Source organism: Strix aluco, chromosome 5, assembly GCF_031877795.1.
Source record: "Strix aluco isolate bStrAlu1 chromosome 5, bStrAlu1.hap1, whole genome shotgun sequence".
NCBI lineage: Eukaryota > Metazoa > Chordata > Aves > Strigiformes > Strigidae > Strix > Strix aluco.
Window position 1 is genome coordinate 32,856,526 of NC_133935.1, and position 23,737 is coordinate 32,880,262.

The 23,737-nt window shown below is 48.6% G+C and overlaps 1 protein-coding gene across 1 annotated transcript; it reads right to left on the reverse strand.

Moving 5' to 3' along the window:
- Positions 1-1,622: 1,622 nt before the first annotated feature.
- On the reverse strand, positions 1,623-18,070 carry NFAM1 (NFAT activating protein with ITAM motif 1). The gene is made up of 6 exons (XM_074825385.1): positions 17,910-18,070; positions 15,453-15,791; positions 13,432-13,541; positions 10,728-10,832; positions 6,069-6,155; positions 1,623-3,405 (listed from the first exon to the last, which is right to left on the reverse strand). The coding sequence occupies exons 1-6, from the start codon at positions 17,962-17,964 to the stop codon at positions 3,346-3,348; spliced, it is 756 nt and encodes a 251-aa protein (XP_074681486.1). The 5' UTR covers positions 17,965-18,070; the 3' UTR covers positions 1,623-3,345.
- Positions 18,071-23,737: the final 5,667 nt, after the last annotated feature.

The following is a 23,737-nucleotide window of genomic DNA, read 5'->3' on the forward strand; positions in this document are numbered from 1 at the left end:
TGCAATAGAACAGTACCCATGCAAGAGCTTGTCCTCTGCAGAAAAGGATGAAACCAACAGACCAACGAACCACGGAGGTGCACCCTGGTTTTTGCCTTCTCAAATTAGGATTTGCTGTGAAGCATTGTGAAGGAGTTGTTTTAAAAGGACTAGATGACTTCAGTGTCATCAACAGCCTTTGTAACAATGCTAGCTAAGACAACACACCGAGTATGATCACAGTGAGAGACTTCATGTCTCAGGACCAAAGGCTCACACCTGGTGGAGAGGGCAAAGGATCCTAGTGCTAACACGACAACTACTTTAGAAGAAGGCAGGCAGCACATTTCCACCTCGCACCACTGCTTACTTTGATAATGGGTCTCCACTTCCCTGAAATCCTGTCAATACAAAAGGATAATTCAACACGTGGGAATCAAAGAGTATACCACCATAACTTAAGAGCATGCTCTGTGCATAACAGCACCGTGCTGGGGGAAGCAAGTGGACCTGAGGCCCTTAGGGATACACTTTTTAAGAGGAATCCATTCTCAACATTCATTTTAAAGCAAAATGTGTAGAGTGAACACAACAAGCCAGTCATCACCTCTCACCTTAGTGGAGCTGGGGGAGCTGATCCATAATTTCCATTTTTTTTTTTTCAGTGGCTCAACACTTAAAAATTAACTCCTTTCCTTGCATCTATTCTCATGGGCCACAGAGCCAGGTAAGACAAAAAGACCAAATGACTGCCTTTTTCCTGGACAAATATCTGCTACAAAGTAGCTATACCAATATTATATAAATTACATTTCCTAGTCTCTCCTACTGGTGCCTGAAGGTATTTCCTCATACCTCATTGGAAAACTCTGTACCATTTAAAAACATCCCTATTCTCACAATCTTCTGCTTTATACCTTCCTCTCTCACACAGTGATGCTACTGTGGCAGCCCACAGTGCATGATGCTAATGAAATTATATTAGCTTCTGTCTACGTAGCTTCAAAACTTCCTTTTTCTTGTGCAGCAGCCTTTTACCCTTGCAGGGCCAATCCAAAACCCACTGAAATCGACACAGCCGCTCCCCCTGACTTTGGCAAGCTTTGGCACACAGCCCAAATCCCCAGACTTGCCAGCATTTCTTGGAAATTTTTACTTTTTCACTTAACTGATCAGAACCTGGTGTGATTCTTCCAGTAATTTAGCACTGATTGTTCTAGAAGAGCCTTTTCTATTCCAAATACCATTCTTCCTCTCATGTTTCATTTTAAACAGCTTCAGTTACTTAATACATAGAATTGTTCAAGCACTATTTAAATAGGTAACAGAAAGACAAGACAAATAAATTCACTGCAAAGTGAGATCCTTGCCAGGAAATTTCCAGTAGCTCCCAGTATTTTTAGCATTTATAAAATTTAAAAAGCAAACCACAAAAACTAAGCAGCATTATTTTGAAAGTTTTCACTTTTCATCTAATCCACCAGCTTCTGCTGAATATTTTATTGCCTTACTGCAACATGTTTATAATTCATCTCATCGTTTCTTCAAATTTGTTAAGGAAAGGAATTGTTATACCTATACAATCCTCTACAAATTCCTCTGTGAACACAAATGTTTTCTGGTCATATTAGTAAACACTAAAATTGTAGACTTCAAAAATATTTATTTATAATTGTCACAATCACTTAACAAATGGAAAATGGGTCTAATAAGCCATGCTGTCTGTTCATTGCTCTTTCTGAAATGAATTCCTCAACACTGGGAAGAGAAAAAGCATTTTCCTGTGGTTAAAGAAAGTCCAAATTGCATGTTTGAAATCTCTTCTAATAAAAAGAGCAAAGCAATAAGCGGATTATCTCTTTAAACATAGTATAGGAAGGCTGGAGGCCCCGGAGACATTTTCCATAGCCTCTATCTCTGATGCATAGCAACATTATCTTCAACTAGAGAGGGTCCTATGACCCTGGAGCTCAATTTTAATTTGATCTTCTTCTTTAAAGAGGTTTCTATGATTCCTCTCAAGTTATGCTGCATATTCTTATTTTGGGTTGGTTTTGTCTGGTTGTTATTTTGTTGTTGTTTTTTAATCTGAGATAAAACAGCCTCAGCTTTTTGATCCACTGGTTTGATCGTGTTATATGGATATTTAATGTAACCTCTTCCCTATCAGAACTAGAATATGCATCAGCACAAATGGTAGGCAAGTTCCAGCTGACAGGAGAGAGAAGAGCTTGGATAGAAAATTCACCTCTAGGGCCTCCCTCCTCCCTCCAGTCGTTCTAAGTTTCAGAACTGGTTTACCTGGCCAAATAATGTATGGAGGTGGGGGTAAGGGAGCCTTATACCCTTGTTGGGAAATACTGGCTGGCTGAAACAAAGGCAAACCTATTGGTTTTGGTGTGGCAGAGGTACCATGCCTGCCCCCACAGAGGCTCCAAATCCCAAGCAGTAACAATGCTCATTGTCAAGAAGAGCAGGAAATCAGGGAGCTCGGCTTGAAATTCTCTGGGCTGGAACCTGGCCCTGGACCTGCTTGGTTTACGCAGCCCCAGCAAGGGAGTTTCCTCGGGTTCCCACCTCCTTGTTCCTCTTCCTTGTTCTGGAAAGGGCACTGCCACTGAGACATGTTGCCAGGCAGGGATATTTTCTGTTTTCCTTTTCTCCATCTTTATCTCTGTCTGTGCATCCAGTCCTCACCATATACTGCTGATATTGCTGAAAGGAAAGCATTTACTCGGAGGCACTGATTTGAGTCGACTGAGTATGGTCACAGCAGGCATCTGTGACTACTTGATGGGATTAGCAGATTATGAGAAAGCATGTTTCACTGTGGGGTTCCTGAGAAACGAAAAATGGGCAGGTGGATGCCTGGATCTCAGTTAAACTATGCATGAAGGCCTGATGGCCATGTCAGGAAAGCCGTAGGCACAGGATCAGATGGACTGCTGCAGGTCAGGATTGGAAAATCAAACCAGGAAGCAGGGAGGTCTCTGGATTGTCCTATCATTTACAGAGGATCGAGATTTACGTATTTCAGCCAGGCCAGGTGAGAGAAACCTACACAGATCCCATCTGCACCATTGCTAAGATATGTGTGAGTGCTTGACAAAAGCAGCTTTTCTTTCACATCAAACAGCTTTGCAGCAAAATAGCTTTGCTGCATCAATGCAGACTGAGCCACGGTGGGATTTGAACAGATGCATTCTGTTGTTAATGAAGGGCAGTTTAGAAGGAGCCAGGCGTTCACATGTCCCTCACGGTTGTGCCCTGAAGTCTCTGTGGATCTCTGCAGAGAACTGGGGATATAAGAGAGTAGTTCTGCTGTACAGAAAGATGTCTGGTCCACATAGGGTCATATTTTCCCTGTTAGATATTCTCATACAATGTATCGGAGGACTCTTCTAGAGTTGCTTGCTTCTTAGGTGTCTGCAGAATGATGAAAAGGAGAAAAAAGAAATGGAGAAAAATTATTCAAAATATGATGAATTAATTCTTAATAAGCAGCCACTGACGTTTGTTCTGTTAGAAATGGCTATAAGTGATCCGCTGAAATGGAAGCCACTCGGTGAGAAATGTTACTCTGCCAGAGACGAACGTGACTAATCCAGCCCAAGGGATAAAGATGCCTCCTTTACTTGTCACTCTTCCCCCAAAAAGCTGTCAGACAGGGAGGGGAGGGAAAATTGGACTTGGTAAAAAAATAAATCACTTTGGATTCTGTGAAGGAGGAATTCCCTGACCTCCTCAATCCTGTTTCTTCAACAGTTGAGTCTATTCCACACGACCGTTCCTTGTGTAGACAAGGCGCTGACAGACTGATATTTTAAGTGCTGTGTGGCACAGGCCTGCTGTAAGCAAGGTTACACAGCAAGTAGCTGAAATGCCACCGGGTGAATGAAGCCCTACCTACACTAGCATTTTCTCTGTTGCCACCACCAAAGGCAAACATTTTACAAAAGTGCTGAGTGCAGGCACCTCCAAAGCATGCAGGATTAACCCCTTGCTACCCATGCTGGCTGACAGTCCTGTGCGACAGCATGCAAAAGCTCTTGTTTCAGGGGCTCTCTGCCCTGCTTCCCATCCCCCCTCTATGCACAGCATCCCGCAGCAAGGGCTGGCCTGGACTCTCCACAGCAGAGTCAGTCATCGTTCAGCGATCTGAGCTCCCGCTCACAGGCCAAACCCACTGGCCCACAAGTCTCGATCTTAGGGAAAACACCCTGTTACATTCTGGCACAACCAGCTGGAGGAAGAGTGTCCCAGGCAGACACAGCCCAGCACGACTGAGAGGAAAGCTGATCAAGGTGCTTGCAACAGCAGTGGAAAGCACAGTCAAATTCTCCTGTGCAGAGATCATGGGGCGCTGCCACTCACACCTCCCTTCTGACAAGAACTATCTGCTTGGTGTGAGAGCTCATCCCATTCCCTCCCTTTACTTTTTTCTCCTTTGTTTCTCCCATGTCTGCTTCATCCTTTACCCACCCTGTCCAAGACTACCAGTGCCAGACCCACTCACACAGAGATGCTCCTTTGCTCTTGCTTTGTTGCTTTGCTCCTGCTCTGTTTTACAGACCCGCTGTCCCCCAAAGCAGCAGTTGAGTGGTGTGGGCCACACACAAGCGATTCAGCACAGCCCAGACAGCTCCATGGTAGGAAAAAAACCCACACATACTGCATCTCATCATCCAGACTGAATCATTTCAAAGGGGACAACTGATAAAGGTATATACAGAAGAATAAATAGGACAGGGAAGAGGGATCAGGACCTACTGCCCTCACTATCCAACTAATTCAAAATGCAGCAAGAACAGAAAACCAGGGATGCTGTCTTTTCCAGTGCATACGATGCACTGAGGTATAAGACAGCCTATATAAACCAACCCATCCTTCCCCTCAATAATCAGATACCTGCCACTGCCTTTTCTACCACCAACTACTGTGGTGCCACAGAAGTAGCTGCAGGAGGCCAGCAGCCTTGGGACCAGACCACATGGCAAGTAGCTCTGACACAGAGGAGGCTATCTGATTTTAGACCACCTTTTCCTAAAAGGTGTGAGTTGTGAAAATGCCTCAGACACTGGAAAATACTGTCCTTCATGAAACAGAGGGATGGTGCCAACTGAAGCTGGTGCCATGCTCCACACTGCATAGACAACCTGGGGAACTCTCCCCAACAGATCAGTGGGAGGAAGCAGGAGACATTTTTCAGGAACATTTTCCAGTTTAGAAGAGTGGATATATTTTTTAAGCAGATAAGAGGTCTGGAGGGGAAAAGAACAACAAAGTTCTGAGGACAGGAAGGAAGTGTTCCCTGGGGTGCCTGATGCAAGTTATGTCCCTATGAAACAGCTGGTGCCTGCCAAAAGCAGGACAGAGGGCTGTGTGGGCCTCTGGTCTGCTTCATGTGACCCCCACAACTGATCTGCACCTGCATATTCTGAGTTCCAGCTACTTTCACTATGAGTGGATTTAATTCCTTGTCTCTAACTCGTAACTCCCAGCCCAGCAAGATATGAGCCCAAAATGTACCCACACTGCCTTTTCCTGAGCCCCAGAGCTGACAGAGACTGTATCAGCCCAGGGTTTGTTCAGACCATCTTAGCTTCTGCTACCATGAAATGGCTCTCAGGTGCATAATGCTGGTGAGAGCAAAGCTGCGTCCAGGGTCTGCCCCCAGCGCACAGATTCCTCTACCCCAGAGGATTTCCCAGCTGCCTAAATAATCTGGAAAGGGCAATGGTGGGGACCAGCATCTGGCCAACTCTCCATGAACATCCGTCCCGTTCAGAGGGAGCAGCGGCGCCAAACCCCTCAATGCCTTTCAGCGTGTGTCATACAGCAAAGCATCTGTATGAAACTGGGACTGTCAGAACTGGCAGAGCTGCAGGAGAAAGGGTTCTGCCGGAAGAGGGAAGATAGGCTACATGTGCAGCCCAGCTGGCGAGTGGATGCCACGTCCTGTTTTTCCCTTTCTGTGGGACCGAAGACACACTTACTGCCTGCTAGGGCCATGGCGACTCTGTGGGTTTTCTTTCCCCATGTGCCCAGTGCATAAGGGAACCCTCCAAGAACAGGGCCCCAGCCCTTACCTTCCCTGGAGAACTCTTTCTGCATGACGGGTTGTTTGTGTTGTTCTCCAAGATAGAATAGACTTCAACTTGCTGCAAATCCAGGCACTGGACAGGGAAGAAAGAGAGAGCAGGGGTCAAATAAATTACTTAGGCTTAAGACAACTAATTGCCAACTGACATTTTTTAGGAACCCCTGCCATCTTCAAAACTTTGAAGATCCTGACCTAAACTTGGGCAAAAAGAAAATCCTTTTCCCCTGAAATCTTTACAGTGCAGCTGCATCATCTTCCTTTTTCAGGCTCACAGAGACAGGCTTTGATGTTACTTACCCTGTGTAAGGCAGTGGAGGACAATGCCAATACCCCTGTCTTCTTCCACTCCAAATTGTCCCAGAATGCAGAATAAAGACCCCCTCTGCCACATGAAAGGATATTGTGCACCGTGGGGACCACAGGTAACTAGCAGTGCTCTGCATTGCCCAAGACTGTTCAGGTGCCTGACACCCACAAGCTCTCGCTCATGGTTATTCTGGGTACACAAGGGTGAGAAGAGAGGTGAGACTGAGGTCCTGAAGCATAGGGGGTGTTAAAAATGGGAAACCCTACATCGGGCATGATTTCTATTTATTTTCTGGGATTTTTTCCAAGCCAGAACTCTCCTTTCTTCTTAGAGTGAGCAAAGAATAATATAAAAAATCAATACACTCCCAGGCCCTCAAATATTTCTGTGGTTCTACACAGCTACGCAGAAAAACACACACATGCCCTACATGTGTATGCACCCACTGGTCCCCCAGGTAACTGTGTCACAGGAGATGCATGTCATTTTGAGTGATGTTCCAGATCTGCCTGAAGGATCAAACATAACAATCAGGAGGACTTTTCCATGTGTGTTTCAAGGATGACAGCAGGTTGCCAAGGTGGCTGTTTCTCTGGCAACAGGAAGATGGGAGGAGCTCCGGCCGCAAGAGGGGCAGATGGTATTAGTGGAAAGACTGCAAAGGGAGTGAGGCGCCCCGCAACACAGCGAGTAGGACGAGCAAAACATGGAGGCTTGATTCTGGGGCTGCCAATCACCTGAACCCTCACCATTTCATCAGAGTTGCAAATGCTCAGCATCTTTCGGAATCATGGCCAGCAGGATGGTGGTTTGAAGGACCAGATGATAGAGGAGTAGCATTTGGGAGCAGGGCTTGGAACAAGCAGGCACTCAGACAGGAGGGGGCCGCAGTGAACGGAGCACCACACGGCTCTCCCATTCCCACTCCTCCTCCGGGAACAGTCAAATTATTTCACCTGTCTGCTTCCCACTTCCAACAACCCGCTTGCCTACACAGACATTCCCAACTATTTGCATGTGCACATGCGCACACAGAAAATCCCATTTCCCCATGCTCATTTTCAATTCTCTTTGTGATGCTGGCAGTGAGGACTTTGTCCCACATGCTGTGCTCCCAGCAGCCTGGCTCCATGTCCTCTTGGGCAGGACAGGCAGCCTCTTTCACTGCTCTAGTCTGGAGCCACTCGCAAGCAAGAAATGTTTAACCTCCAAAAAAGATACCCTCCCTCCATAAGCCCTCTTCCCATGGAGGCTGTTGACAATGCTGGTCCTTTGCTGGCGAGTTGGAAAGCTGGTGTCTCCAACTGCCATTTGCAAATTAATTACTTTTACTTGGTCACTGACCACCTGCTACTGTCACAGTAGAGGCACACAGGCCTCTCTCCTTCCCGCTGGCAGACGCCTTCCTGTCCCTGAGCAGCCTCCTTCTCTCCCTCACACTGGGAAAAGCTCCTGTGCTCTGGAACCTGCCTGCGCCACAGGAGTTCTCTTTGCCACTCAAAAAAGCTTTTTTGAAGTGTAAAGTGAATGAAGCAAGTCCCTCAGATTGTTATTTCCAAGCTGCTCGTTAACCAGGCAGCTAAGCTGGAAAGCAGAGGAAAATACAGGTGTGGGTCTGGGCAGTGCAGTGAGGTAGAGCTGCTCTGGGGCTGCAGGAGGATAAAGAGGTCAAGGAACACCTGGCAGTGTAGTGGGAACAAAGTGGGTGCCCAGCTGCCCGCTTATTACCAGGGCTTTTTGATAGCTGCTGTTTTTCACACCATACCTGCTGTATGCAACACCCACCCTCACGAGGTAAACAGTTGCCCCTGGAAGAGCCAGTGGGAAAGGCATTTGCTCCTAGGAAAGTTCCACAGGATGGCTTTGCAGAAGATGTGCTAGGACCCTTCCCACGCCAGGGATGAGCCTTGCTGCAGTGTAGAGTAACACAGAGCATTTAATGAGCTGCACCAGCCAGTTCCAAGCTCTTACTTTGATGTCCAGTGCTGCCTCCTGTTGCTTCTGCTCCCAGCTCCAGGCCTGTAAGGACACTGCGGTTCCCTGATCTGATGTTCTTCCTGACTCTGACCTCTTGCTTTCCCCAACAGATAGCACATCTGGCACATGCTGGTCTCCTGTCCTGTCCCCTAATCTCTGACCTCCTTCTTTATCTCATCACTAGGAGTTACTTCTCACTTGTTCTTCCCTTAGCTTATCCCAATGCTGACCACGGATTTCTGCCCTCCCCATGAATTAAGCACTGTGTTCAACACCCGATTTAACACCAACGGGTTTTCACAACACACCTAATTTCAAACACAGTTTGCAGAGGCATGCAGAGTCCCAACAAAATTTAGCAGCAGGGCACCAGAGTCATCTTTCAAAGGAAATAAAGTTTGTTGACTTTCCACTCCCCTCACCTGTCCTGAGGGCCCATCCAAAACAGGGTCTCCATCCCAGGGCTCTTGCCCTCTCTCCCCCATTACACCTTGCAGGCCTGCTCTCGCCATGTGCCATGTCTGTGGCGGGAGTTGCTGCTTCATGCCTGAACGATGTCACCCCACAGCAGCTGCTCCACGATAAAGCAAGCTCCAGTAGGCGGGCTCATCCCCCCCAGCACACTGGAGATGGTCAGAGGCTGCTTGCAGCTCTGCCAAAGAGGGCTGAGCCACCTGCCCTGCACACCGGGCTGGCTAAGAGCCCCACACAGCTGGTATGTGGTTAACGGGCTTCAGGGGAAGGCCAGCTGGGCCAGGTCCATAGGGCTCCTGAAAGCACAGGGGCCCAGCCAGCTCCCGGGACTGCCTGTGCCTAAGGCTGGCTCTGCTGGCTTGCTACATTAGCCTTAGTGGGGCCTCCTGAACAGAACAACATGATGAAACATGTAATTAAGATGGAGCTAAGGATGCATGACGAGGCCGACTGAGCAAGAAATGGATTTGATTTTTTTTTTGTCTCCTTGCAGAAATCATCCACTTCAGCAGGAAACTACCCATTCGGATTTTTATAAGCCCGAATTAAAAAGAAATTACTTGATACAAATGAAAAGGTTTATAACCTGCAGCCTCCTCTACTCAAAGCATTGCTTTTTGCCCAGAATAAACATATCACATACAATACATAGTGCTTTATTTTAAACCTCTACTCCAAAAATTAAAGGACCACAAAATGGTGTCCCCCTACCTGCAAAATGAGAATGAGAAGGGGCAGGCCCATTCTGTTGCTCATATCTGCCCCTATCAGGTCTCCTGCCTCCTTGGCAGAGCTTTGCTCCTCTCTGTAGTACATTCTCCAGAGCTTCATTTTGTTTAGTTTAAATGATTGATGCAGCGGAGTTTACAGGTTTTCCTTAGAGAGATTTTTCCAGCCCTGACAGACCTCGCAGTCAGAAAGGTTTCCTAATAATCAGGCAACATCCTTCTCTACCAACTCTCATTTTATTCCTCCTTGTTTGTCCCACAGATCACGGGGAAAAAAAACCTGCCTTCTCTTCTTAGTGGAGCAGCCCTCCCATGGGAGTAAAAGGAGCAAAAGGAATCCATTTTAAATGGAGCTGGATGGGTTGTAAATGGGATTAGGGGTCATGGTTACTTGAGGTAGCTGAGGTCTGGGCCTGACATTTCAGGAGAGCCACTCCAATCCTATTACCTACAACGCTGCAGCTACTGGGCTCAAGGAGTGGAAGCAGTCAGCATTCCCCAGTTTGGTGAATGGAAAAGGAGACCCTATGCAATGAAAAGGGAAATGCTCAAAAAAACCAGACTCCCTTCACTTTCTTCCTGCCCTTTTCCCCTTGAGAGCTAGTGAGCCTGCTCAGGACTGCAGTGGTCTGTGACACTGACACTGGTGAAGGTGTCACAGCAGGAGCTCTAAACAGCTGGGGTTGTTGGGGGGAGCACTTTCTCTGCCCCTTTTCTGAGCCATCATTCTCCATCTGGGAAGGGCATGTTCTTGAGACACTACTGTACAAACTGGGGCTGTGATGCCCTCTTCCTTCCTGAATTCTGGAGACCCTTCTACCTCTACCACCACGAACCCTCTTTGGCCCCACACTTGCTGCTCTGTGCTGCCACACTGCTGGCAGAGGAAAGGGTGCTGCCCAGCAGGGCATGGTGCAAGGCTTTGGCACTGGGGAGGCCACAAGTGGGACCGGGATGGAAACACACAACATGCACAGTCCTGAGAGGAGCTAAGCAGGGCAGAGCATAGGAGCAAGATCACCAGCACCAGGCTGGTATGCAGGTATTGCTTATGTTTCACATCATGATACTGGCATTGTCTCTACCATGGCAGGGCAGGGAAAAGCAGAGTTGTACCATGATGCAGACAGAAGGGATGGAGGGCAATTCTAGTACTCACGTCATAGACAGGAGGTGGTGGTGGGGGTGGTGGGCTGGCTGAAGGGGGCTGCGTTTCCACCTTCTGTCTCAGGATATTTACCTGGTTCCTTCCAGGACACAACACCTGCTCAGGACAAGACACCAAATGACACATTTGGAGAAAACACCAAAGATGAAGTGAACACCAATGTCATGTGAAAGCCAGCTGCTTGCACACCCCCCAAGTGCTTCCACATCAAAGAGTGCTGTCACTATTCGCACAACGTGGGCTGGTCCCTTTCCTCACTGCAGGGTAAAATGGGGGAGTCTGATGACTTACACTAGAGCAGTGGAAAGGAGAACTGGGCTCTGTGCATACATAGAAATCACTTCCACAACTGAAACTTAGCTGGATGGAGGGTGTAAGTATTTAACAGCACACAACAATGCTGTAGGACAGGGAATAAAGCAGGGCCCTGTTCAAAGTGTGCAGGGGAATTTCAGAGAGGCAAAATGTAGTGACTTTTGTCAGGATTTGGCCGGGAAGTTTTTGCTAATATGTAGAGTCTAGAGAAGAGCACCAGACAACCATTAATGATGACATATAGTCAGTGATACACTGACATGCAAGTCCAGCATGAAGGAAGAAGGTCTCTTCCTCAGAAATGTTTCTTGCATCAGATGAGTTCTCCTTGAACACATTCCATTCATGCACAGATAAGGGTTAGTCCTGCTCAGCAAGCAAGAGAGGAGGCAGAAAAGGCAGAAGGCTTTGCTAAGTATCTCTTCTAATTCGGAAAGAAGTGGGATGATTATATTCACATCACATGAAAACGATGAACTGCTTTCCAGTCCATTAGTAACTAAGGAGGATGCTAAATAGCTTCTCTTAAAGATAAACATTTTTAAACCAGCAGGTCTGAGCAAGCTGTGGTGAGAAATATGGGCTGTGTTCTGCAGGAGGGCAAATGTAATGATTGCACAATCTCTTTGGGCCCCAAGGAGAGCCCATAGGTCTGAGACTTGCTGGCCCACCTCAAAACCTCAGGATGCCAATCGGCAAGTCCTGACAGTGCCTCTCTCTTCATCCCCATGGAGACGCTGTCTAGGCAAGCAGAGATGGGGGCCTGTCTCCAGCCTAGTCACACTGCCACTTACACTCCCTTCTCCATCAGACTGCCTGCAAGGTAAATCTCACGAGATTAGCAGGTCTGCCAACTGCTGCCATTCTGTTTTCAACCTCATGATCTCCGACTGTGTGTGCTGAAGCCTGATGCTCCTTGGAGTCATAGGACTGTACCAGCAGCACAGCCTCCACATAAAAATGCACACAGAGAGTCTGCTGTCGTGGTGGCAAAAAGCAGCTTGAAAGAGTAAATATGGGGCATGCTCTACCTAGAAAACAACAATCCCCAAATTCCATTCTAAAAGACATCAGATTTTTTTAAGCCAGCCTTGAGATCTCTGGAAGAATGCAGAGGATACTGTTTGAATGCTTGAGGGTAGCAGTAGTAGGAGCAGCAGATTTTCCCCAAACAACAGGGATTCCAGTATCACGACTCCAGAGTTTTTTTCCACGGGGCCCCTGTCTCATCCAGATCTTTCAGCCCTACTTTTGGCTCATCTTCTCCTGCCCTCTACATACTTTCTTTCCTACTCCTGGTTTCCCCCTTGCCCTCAGGTACTCATCCCAGCTTCCAATTCCTCACCCACCTGGTCCCAACCTGTGCCACTAGTCTGCTTACCCAAGGGGCCCTGTCAGACCAGTCTTAATGCCCTCCTCCAAGCCCCAGTGCTTCCTTGCTCTGTATTCCAGTTCCAGTTTCCATCTCGAGGCTCCTTCTTCCAGCCTTACAGAATCACTGCTGTTGGAAGACGCCTCTGGAGATTGTCTAGTCCAATCCCCCTCTGCTCAAAGCAGAGTCAGCTAAAGTAGGTTGCTCCTCAGATCCTTGTCTCTCTCTTTTTTCCCAGTTAGTTGGGACTTCCACACAGGCTTCCTTAGGATCCTTGTCCTGACCTTCCCCTCTCACTTTGTCTCTTAACGTTTTCTCTGCCAAACACATGCCCAAGGTTCTGGTCCCCATCCCCTCCAAACTGCAGATTGTTTTCTTCTATGGTTCCTGAGTCATGGCTCAGGAATACAGTTGCACAGCCTCATTGCAATCGGGTTGTGCCCTTGAATCGGAGTAACCCCCATCTTGAAAGAGGATTAGAAACAAGGAAAGCCCTGCCCTCCTCCTGCCACCGGGGCCGCAACAGATTTGCTTGGGTGCACAGCACATTACCCATCTGACTGGCATTGTGTGGAAAGGAAGCCTCACGGGGGCTCCTTTAGGCAACTGATCTGCTAAATTGACAAGAGCCACAACTGAGCATGCACAAACTGCAGTTTTCCAAAAACCCATCACAAGGTTACATCTCCTTGACTATTCTCAGGGCCAGCACACTGCTAGTGTGACATCTTGCCCTGTGTCAGATCCTTGCTCTAAAGCAGAGCATGCCGGAGTCAAAATGATTACCAGAATTTCTTTAACGGACAAATCAATGACTTGTTTTGTCTTTCTTGTAATCTTTTTTTCTCAGAAAGACTGAACTTAAAAAAAGAAAATAAACCTGAGGCAGACAACCAGCATGGAAAATTTCAGCATGGGGACTTCCAATCCAGCCAAGTTAGAAGCAAATGAAATAAATTCCTAGAATAGGTCATGTCAGGTATTGCTTTTTATTTGGTTTTAACTTGCCTTTCTTTTCCACAGAAGCAGAGCTGTTGCAGTGATGCTCAATGCAGCAAGAAGAGTGGTAAGGGTAATAAGGATTTCCCACCCATAAGAGGTCTCCATGTACCCTGTACCTGTAAGAAAGAAAATTCACAGTGTGAACGGAAGTTACAATCCTGCTGCATTTTTAACCCTGGAAAGAGCCTTGAGAGAATGAAATACAGAAGCTGTGCAGAATACAGTGGCACAAAGGCACACCCCCTTCAAAACTTAGTCTGACTGAATAGAGAGCAGGGTGCAGCTGAAGAATCATGCAAAAGAGACATGATATAAGCAGCTACACTTCATGTAGGTTAGAGAGAGGTGACATAACTATGAGAGCCAAGAAAAGTGGTAGGTAGAGGCTGGCAAAGGTCTTTAGTGGTAGGGGCAGAAAGATCTGCTCGAGGGTAGGGAGGCTCTGCAGAGAGACCTGGACAGGCTGGAGCAATGGGCTAAGGCCAACTGGAGGAGTTTCAATAAGGCCAAATGCCGGGTGCTGCACTTGGGCCACAACAACCCCCAGCAGCGCTACAGGCTTGGGGAGGAGTGGCTGGAGAGCTGCCAGTCAGAGAGGGACGTGGGGGTGTTGATTGACAGCCGGCTGAACATGAGCCAGCAGTGTGCCCAGGTGGCCAAGAAGGCCAATGGCATCCTGGCTTGTATCAGAAATAGCATGGCCAGCAGGGACAGGGAAGTGATCTTACCCCTGTACTCGGCACTGGTGAGGCCGCACCTCGATTACTGTGTTCAGTTTTGGGCCCCTCACTACAAAAAGGACATTGAATGACTCGAGCGTGTCCAGAGAAGGGCAACGAAGCTGGTGAAGGGTCTGGAGCACATGTCGTACGAGGAGCGGCTGAGGGAACTGGGGTTGTTTAGTCTGGAGAAGAGGAGGCTGAGGGGAGACCTCATCGCCCTCTACAGCTACCTGAAAGGAGGTTGCAGAGAGCTGGGGATGAGTCTCTTTAACCAAGTAACAAGTGATAGAACAAGAGGGAATGGCCTCAAGTTGCACCAGGGAAGGTTTGGACTGGATATTAGAAAGCCTTTCTTTACAGAACGGGTTGTTAGGCATTGGAATGGGCTGCCCAGGGAGGTGGTGGAGTCCCCATCCCTGGAGGTGTTCAAGAGGTGGGTTGACATAGCGCTGAGGGATATGGTGTAGATGGGAACTGTCAGTGCTAGGTTAACGGTTGGACTAGATGATCTTCAAGGTCCTTTCCAACCTAGATGATTCTGTGATTCTGTGAAAGTACACAGGCCACACAAACTAGCAAGGTGGGTACTGTAGGCATCCTCTGACCAGTGTAGCAAAGCTACTTCATCACAGCTCTTTGCATTTACACTTTCTAAGAAGTTTTTCATATCCAGTATTCAGTAATGCAAATCCAGCCAGTCAGCTGCATGCAAGTCCTTATCACTTTTCTATAACATTCCTCTTATCTTGGCATGAAGCTCTCCCTTGCTTTCCAGTCTGCACATTAATGGAACAGCAGAGCCCTTGTACCACATGGAAAAGGGGGAGGGATTACCGTGAGCCCTAACCTGTTCATGAGCCCCTAATGGTGAGTGCCTAACCTCTATGTCTGATTACAACAAGCACCCTAACCAATGACCTTGTGTTCATCAGTCTCTGTCACACTGCTAATGGCCAAATGGCACTGTCTCCCGAACACTGACACCTAAAAGCACCCTCTGACGCAGTGCCCAGGCTCCCAGGTTACACCCTGACTTTAAGCCTGTTGTTCCCAGGAGGCTGCAGCAGGACAGATAAAAATTACTGCATCTTCATGTCCCCATCTGTGCATTGGGAACAGTAGCACAGGTCAGCTGTGTAAAGTGCATTCAACTCTGATGGCATTAAGTATTAGGCATAAAGTATTATTCCCACCTGACTCCATGGTGTGTTTGGGTAGAGGAAAAGAAGAGCAAAGATCATCCTTTCATAGCCAGATCCAGCAGATTTTTAGCCACCTGCCCAGCCTTTCTGGTTGTTCACTTACCTCTAGCAAGGACAAACACTCCCTTTCCCATTTTCTGGATGTCATTCCATTTGACCTCGCAGTAGTATGTGCCAGTATAAGAGGTGTTTTCAAGTGGTATGATACTGTGGTCGTAAGATACGGTAGCAGTCTTATTCTCACTTCCAGAAGGGATGTCTACGTTTTCTGACCTACTGTAGATGGGTGTTCTCTGGCCCAGTGAATTAATCCAGTAATAGAAGATTGAAAATTTAGTGTATTTCGGCATGTAAGGGAAGATGACTTTACAGGGGATGGATACTCCTTCCTTGAGCAGCGCAACCTGGATTGGAGGTTTCTGCTGTACATCAACATTTCCCCCTGTAAGGGTAATAATTGTTAGCAGTCACCTAATAGCGCTTTAAGTCAGGAGAGGACTGCTGCCCCAAAGACAGAATGACACAGTGAAAATAACCATATGTCAGTAAGCACACCCGTAGCACACACTGTTGGCCCTTGTCAGAAACTGAGTGATTCAGAGCATGTGCCCTGTGTGATCTGCCACATCTCTTAGGTAATTGCTGTGTGATTTGCGCTAGCCTGTTGCATTCACAGGCTTCCCCTTTTCCCTTGTGAGCCCTCTGTACAACGCCAGCACGCAGAAAGACAGGAAATGAAGCAGGAAGTGAACTGATTTTGCAGTGGTGTGAGACTCTATTTACAGTGGATGAATAGAAAGCAAGTTTCCAAGACAAACACTAGCTGGACATCTCCTGAAACTCCCGAGTTGCAAACCTCTGCTTGGGCATCTATGTGTGACCGTGTGATGAATCTGTGCCTGTGAAGGTGCTGTAAGCAAGCAGGTGTTATCAGCGGGACTGTGTATTTCTGAAGCATGAGTGAGGAAGGAAATTGCATATTCTGTACAGGGGCCAGCACCATGGCCATGAACAATAAGACACAGCTTAATCACTCCAAACTTTTGCTGCTGTAAATGGGCAGCAAAGTACAGGACTTGATGCTAGATATGGGAACTATCTGCAGAAGCTGTGGATCTTAAGTATCTATATGTGACAGTATCTTAGGCAGAAAGATGGGAGATCATGCCCTTCATGTGCTTCCTCCTTACACAGACGGGGCTGTTGAAAGTGATCTATCACTGCAATTCAGTAGACAATGATGTCGGGAGTTACAAGAGACGATGAATAAGCACAGATGGGGAACACACCATAGTTCGCTCCCTGTTTTGTTCAGTAAAAAATAAAAACTGCTAAGAGTGAGCTAGTAAGGAGCCTGCGGTACAGGACCTCTTTGGCTTTTCAGCCAAATCTGGATATAATATCAGGCACTCTCTGAATCTATTTGTTTGGCAGCTGACATAACACCACATATAAAGCAACTTGAGAGGAGGCCTGTGCGAACCATTGTTGTCTTTAAAAAAGGGAACTGGAAACTTACACACAAGTCTTACAAAATGAAGGATTCTTTCAGAGACATGAAAATAGAAGGGGGGGAAAAAAAACGTAGAGAGCAAAAGTAGGGGATGGGCAGGCTTTTCCATTCATGCTTTTGATGGGAATCCCTGGGGTTCTGCATCTATGAACAGGCTCATAACAAGGCATTAAAGCTGTCCCAGAGCACAGCCAGGCTTGCTTTCCTGTCATCGTGCACTAACGCTGCATCACAACAGCAGCATCACCTCTGCACAGCAGGACTCGGCATCAGAAAAGGCAACTCAGACTTAGCGCTGCTGAATGCTGAGCACTGAGGAAGTGTTGTGGGGGGCAATAATGAAGGGCGGGCACAGCCACTGTCCAGAAAGGACTGTTGGGAAGTAACTTCTGTTAAGTAAAATCCTCTACAGATGACATAGCTAGGGACAATAGCCTGAGCTTAGTAAGGAAAGGCTTAGGTAATGTCACTGGAAAAAGGTTCTTAGCTGTAAAAGCAACCAAGATACAGTAGAGTCCTAAGGGACATGCTCATTTGTTGTGAGCGCACAGCCCTGTGTACACTAGATACAACATTGTGGAAAGATGGTAACAGAAAATCCTACAGACACTGTGGGAGTGATAACCCCAGCGGTCTCTTCAGGGCCTTATTTTCTAAAATCATTCATCATTCATCATCCTTCTCCTCATCTCTAACCAGCAGAACACACATGAATATAGTTTCTATACAAGACATGGCTAAGCACTGCTGTAACAAACCAGAGGAGAGATCCATCTTCTTACAGTATCCCAGGAGCCATTAGCTTGAGAAGAACATGCCAGGGAAAAAGCCAAACCATTTTATTTAGGTTATCTAACCCTTCTCCCATGTTCCTCCTTTCTTGAGGATTCTCTCTCTCATCTTTGAAATGTTTAAAAGACAGAAATAGCAGCAGCATGCAAATTCCTAGAGGGGATCTCTGGAAATTAGCAAAAGATAGCAGCTGGAAATGCTCTAATACGAACAAACGTGAGAGTAAACAAAAGGAATTAAAAAACATTTTTTTACCTTCACACTGAAGCAACCAAAGAAACAGGAAGATGATTTTTAGATTAAAGGCCATGATGGGGGTCAAAGGCTTTAAGAAAGCAACCAGGCATGAAGATCCAAAAGGCAAAAGAGATGGAGGTTTGTCAGGTATTTCCACCCTCTGGGCAGCTGGTTGATCCCCTCCCGTTTGCAAAGGGACGGGTGGGATGGACGCACACTGCTTTTGGCAGTGTTCCTGGCTGATGCAGGCTCTTCTGCTTTTTGGTCAGACTCCTCCCCACACTGGGGTTCATTTCTCTGCACTGTTACAATGGTGTTACACCTACCAGAGGATGCCCGAAGATTAGACCATAAGCTCTTTAACACATAGAACTTTGTCTCCTGATGACTGTAAAATATCACATGCATTTAAAGCAAACTTTGTCACCTTCCACAGTGACCGAAGCCCCATGTTGGAATATGGGAAAAAATGTGCTTTGACTGATGCCGATGGAGGCCATTTGAGGTGAATGTGGTCAAATTCAGGGAAGGATTCAACTGACTCTGAAGAGATGGACAAGCTTAAAAGTGGCACAGTGGGATTTTTACCAAGGATTTGTTTACACAGTTGTTTTGGAACAGCTATTCCTGATTATCTCACTGTGTGGACCATCCAGGTTTTGGACTAAGGGCACCTGACTTCAAATTATCTTAATCAGGTCCTTTGTTCACATGGGGAGGCTAATGAGCCGTGCCACAGGGTGTGGGTTCAGGGCAGAGTAGCACCATCAAATTCCTTCTGTATGTGAACACTCAAGTGTGGGATCACCTGTTTTGCCTTCAACACAGAAAACAAGTACCCACATCAGCAGTCAGTACAGCAGAAGGGCTCCACTGTACTCCTGACTGAACAAAACTTCCCTCCACAGCCAGCTCCTCCACTAGGTCACTTCGGAGGAAGCCACTTGTACTCCAGAAGTGAGAACAACCAGACAGTGAACTCATCCCTAACAGTTGGGATGTTTCAGATCCACACGATGCTGGCTCTGAATCAGCTTTGCAGTGCAGGCAAGCCTTAAGAAATCTATTGTAGGGAAGTCTAAGGAGAGTCCTTTTGAAGAAGAAAGCCCTCTTAATGTGGGAGGTTCTTGCCGCCTATACTCATAAAGAGTCTTTGATTTTGACGAAAGCTTGTTTTTAGCTAAGACATCTGCAATGCAACAGCTGAGCAGCGTCTGACTCAAAAAAACCCTGATGTCTGAGAGATCTTCACTTCTCTCTGGGCAGCTTCCTCCTTTTGCACTTTTTGTGAGACATTTGCACTGTCCACAAGAAAGCACTTGGCTGCAATTTCAAGGGTGCCTGTTCACACAGGGTGCTGTACTGTGGGGGATGGCCGTGATGGGAAAGACCTAAGAAGGTAGCTGAGCCTGTGAACTGCGCACCGTCAAAATCACTTTCTATCGGTTGGTTTATCCCTCCAGAGTTTGTAGGAGCGAGGTTTGCTCCAAAGCAACCTTTGGTTTATAGCATTTTTCCTCCTGTTCAGCCTGGGACAGGTCCTCAGGAGGAAGGGGTCTTGACACAGGGGGTGGCATGCAGCTGCGGCCCCCTGAGCCCAGGGATGGCTCTGGTACCTTGCTGAGATCCCTGACAGATGGAGAGAGGAGCAAGTGGCTTTGTGTGGCTCTGCAAGGCTGGTGCAGCAGCTGCACTCCTCCAGGGAAGGTTTAGCTCAGATTAGCCAAAACCAACTCCTCTCCCCAAGACATGCTGATGTGAACTGCACAGGGCTGGTCTCAGCTGGAAATCGCTCCTCGCAGGTCTTAACACTGAGCAGCAAGGACAATCAAGAGCGGTAACAAGACACTTGGGGCCCACTTGCTATTTCAGATATGTAGGCACAGATCAGGCAGCTGTGGCTCTGGGGAGCTGTGGGGTCACAACAGTGCTCGGCAGCATTTCTCAGGCCTGAATGGGCATCTCAAGGTAGCTGGGGCAGGGAGGGAGAAGGGGGCAGAGGCTTACTACCCTCCTGTGGAAGAACTCTGCTGAACTGCGAGGGCTTCCTCAGCTCTTATATCATGCTCATCCCCATGGTAGCACACAGCTTTGCAATTTCCAGCATTGATGTATTTCTAGAGGACAGAACATGCTGCTCCTGTCAGTGATGTGTTTTAACTGTTATCAGCATTTATCTGCTTCAGGAATTCAGAGTGATAAGTGGATTAAGTGCGGTAGGTTTGTAGGGCTGCTAGGTCAACATCGTCCTTCCGTCCTCTCCCTTCTCTTCCTATAAACAACCCTGTTGCCACTCTAAATGCCAAGTCCTAGAAATATCGCTGTCTGGAATTTAAAAAAAAAATATATAGATCTAGCATTTCAAAAGAGATCACACATAAGACTCAGCTGTGGGATTAGAGGCACGGCCAGGCCAGAAATACATTCACTGCTGGGATTTGCTATGGTGGAGCTCACTGAAAAGAAATGGCTTTGAAACGACTACCCAGCAGCTATTAACTGCGAGACAGGATGACATTCTGTTCTTTAGAGCCTAAAGGGAGCCTGAATCTTTGAATGTTAAATTCTAATTCAATTTGGTCTGGGGATTCTGGACTGGGTTTTAACCCTGGAGACATAAATGGGAGGAAGATGAGGAAAAGCTGGGGAGTTGTGTGTTTCTATTACCAGCCTGTAGCAGAGCTGAACTGATCCCCCCGAAACTTAGGTAGAACTAACTAGGATACCTGTGCCAATGGAAATAAATTACAAAGCTCCAAATGAATAGGTCATTGTATGACCTTCACTCATGTATTATACAGTACACTGCTGTGTGTGAGCTGGTCCCTGCAGCATGACGAGGGGGGAACTGTCTTGTCCAGCTGTAGCCTTGCCACAGCACAGACTGGCCAGGATCCATATGGCTTAGTCCTTCCTTTGATGCAGCGAATGCTGATCGCTTCCTGAGACTAAATACAGGATTGGGCTAGGTGCTAGCAACAGTTTCTGCTTGTAGCTGGAAAGTGGCCATTAATTTCACTCAAGCACTGTTAAAAGCCCACGATAGTGGCCAGTATTCCCAACTGTGAGGGAAAGCACATTGTTCTCAGGCACATGAACAACAAGTTTGGGCAAGTGCTGAACCTACCAGAATTGCCTGTTCACAGCTGTGTCCAATGTACACCCCCCCACACACACTTGCCCACACATGCCCCCGCAGCCAACTCCAGGGAAAGCATTTATTCAAACAAAAAGGCTGCTGCTAGCCAAGGCAAAGGCAATGCTGCAGAGACCACAACAAAGCCTCTTTATTGCTGAAGCGTTTAACACCACAACCGTCCAAAAGAGAAACACCACTTGGCGCAGAGAAGAGCTGCAGCAACTCAACGAGCCTGATTGCAGAGAGCGCTTCAGAGCGTTCCCCAGCACAGCAGCTCTGGATTTGCTGCCTTGTCAGAGACCAGCTCAATCCCCCATGGCTGGAAAGCCAGCCAGCGGCAACACACGCACCTCTGAGGATTCACAATCTCTTTGACTCCTCTAACCCCAGACTCTGAGGCATACAGTTTCCCTCTGTCTGGCAGCAGGAGCGATAGGAGAGCCAGCACGAGCAGGGCCGTACCTCTGCCAGCATTTTTACCACTGTTGTGTGTCGAGTGCCTCTCAGCAGGGCTGGATGATGCCGAGGTAAAAGCTGCCAATGCCCTCGCTATGTTTCTACCCGTTCAACCGCTCTAGGGAAGAGAACAATCAGCAACTTGAGGGGAAACCAGAAAAAGAAAGGTGTTGACACTACCGTGGGGAAGGGAGGGGACACTTCTATAATCCCCTTTCACCAGCAAAATGAGTCTGCCTTAGAAATCACCCAGCTTCTGCTCTTTTTCTGTTCATCTACTGGAAAGATTCCCAGGGACTAAATTATCATCACATGCCTGACACACTCTCGGGGGCTGACGCTGCGTGGCTGCGGCTCAACCTCGTCGTGTTCCCTTCACAGGCTCTCACAGCCAGGGCGAGCGGGATTTCGCCTGGAGGAACTTCTTTCCCTTCTCAGGCTGACACCTTCCAGGAGAAGGCCCACCTGGCCAGTCCTGGGGCTGAAGCTGGGCCAGTGGAGTGGGCCACATTCCGTCCACTCGTGCAAGGCGGGGGTAAAGCTTCCCCCAGGCAGCTCATCAGCACCGGGAGGGGCAGCGGGGCCGCCTCAGAGCCCCGGCCTGGCCCGGTCGCGGGGCTGGCGCTGAGGGGCGGCGGCCGTTGCCCGCCAACACGCGCCCTCGCCCACAAGATGGCGCCGTCGCCCCGGCCGCGCGCCGCCGCTGGCCCCGGCCCCGGCCCCGGCCCCGGCCCCGCGGCGGGGCGGCTGCGGCTGCGGCGTGGCCTCGGCCCCGGGGCCACCGATGCGATAAGCAGCGGTGACTGTATGGTTTTTCCTTTCGGGGCGGGTGAATACTCGTCGTCCGGTGTGGCGCAGCAGCAGGGTGCTGTGCCAGGGCAGCGGAGGGTTGTGCCACCTGCGTTTCAGCCCACGCGAAATGGCAGATGCGGAGCCGGGCTTGGACAGGTCGCTCAGAAAAATGGAAGCGTGTGAAAAGCCCGTGTTGTGCTGGGCCCGGCCTCCCCCTCCCTCCCGCACCCACCCACCCACCACCACCACCATCCCATGTCACCCAGAGCTTCTCAGCAACACCACGGCCATAACCCTGGAGAAAATGAGCACAACTAGGATCCATTTAAGGCAAAATTAATGCTAATTAACCATAATCAACAACTCGAAGAACAACATTTACTCGGCAAGCTGCAGATAGTGCAGTAGCAGTTCGCCTCTTAGGCGGGAGCAAGCAGCAAATGGGGTGACAGAAAAGGAAGATAAACCTTACTGCAGGCTCTGTCGGACACACAGCCCCGCTGCAATGGGTTTAATCCATACCCGCTCCCAGCTGCCTGCCCGCTTCCTTCCCCTGCCTGCCTGCTGCCCCCTCACCCGCCTCTGCTGCCAGAGGTCACTGTCCCCGCAGCAGCCCGGACCTGTCACCCTACACACACCTCTTGCCCGTGGCTCCCCTCACAGCCCCAGCTTTCAGCCCCCTCTGGCAATGGCAGTGGCTGAGTCACTTCTGCTGAGCCCTTTCGGGGGCAGCGGCCCCCCCAGCCAAGTGGGCGAAACACGGGGAGCCACAGGCAGCGTTGCCTCCAGCGCCTGGCACCCTCTGCCCCAGCCACTTGCAAGCCGTCCCTCCTACGCTGAGGGTGCTCTGGAAACTCCTGCCAGTGCTGGTGAGGAGTGCAGTTTTATTATGAATGATACTTCTCGGCTTGCAGAGTGGGTGCTTTCCATGACCAGCAAAGCCCAGGCACCTATCTCATGCCACTAACCAGTGATGCTGCACTAGTCGAGGCTCCGGCGAGGGTGTTTAGCTTGCTGTGGTTGCCTCAGCAGGGGCAGGGCCAAATCAGTGCCTCCACAAACAGCAGCAGACTCGCTGCTGCACCCCAAGGACATGTGGCTGTGTGAACGGCCCTGAGAGCAGGCCTCACCAGCCCCCGTGGGCGTATGAGAGCAGGAGTCACAGGCGCACAGCCCTCCCACGGCCACAGGATGTTTCGCCAGCCCTGAGGTGTCATGGCGGGCCAGCCCAAACTTTCTCACATTAGCAGCAAAAATGCTGGGGGCAGGATGCTGGGCAGGAGCAGGGCATGCTGCCGACAGCTCCCAGCTGTGCTCTCTTAAAACAGGAGTCCCCAACCCCTCTCCTTGCCAGCTGCATGCCCTGAGGTGTGTATATCATGCCCTGAAATCCTCCTGAGTGAAGGGATGTGCATCCTCTCTGTAAGGGGCAAAGGGTGGGAAGCAGGCAGGTTTGGCA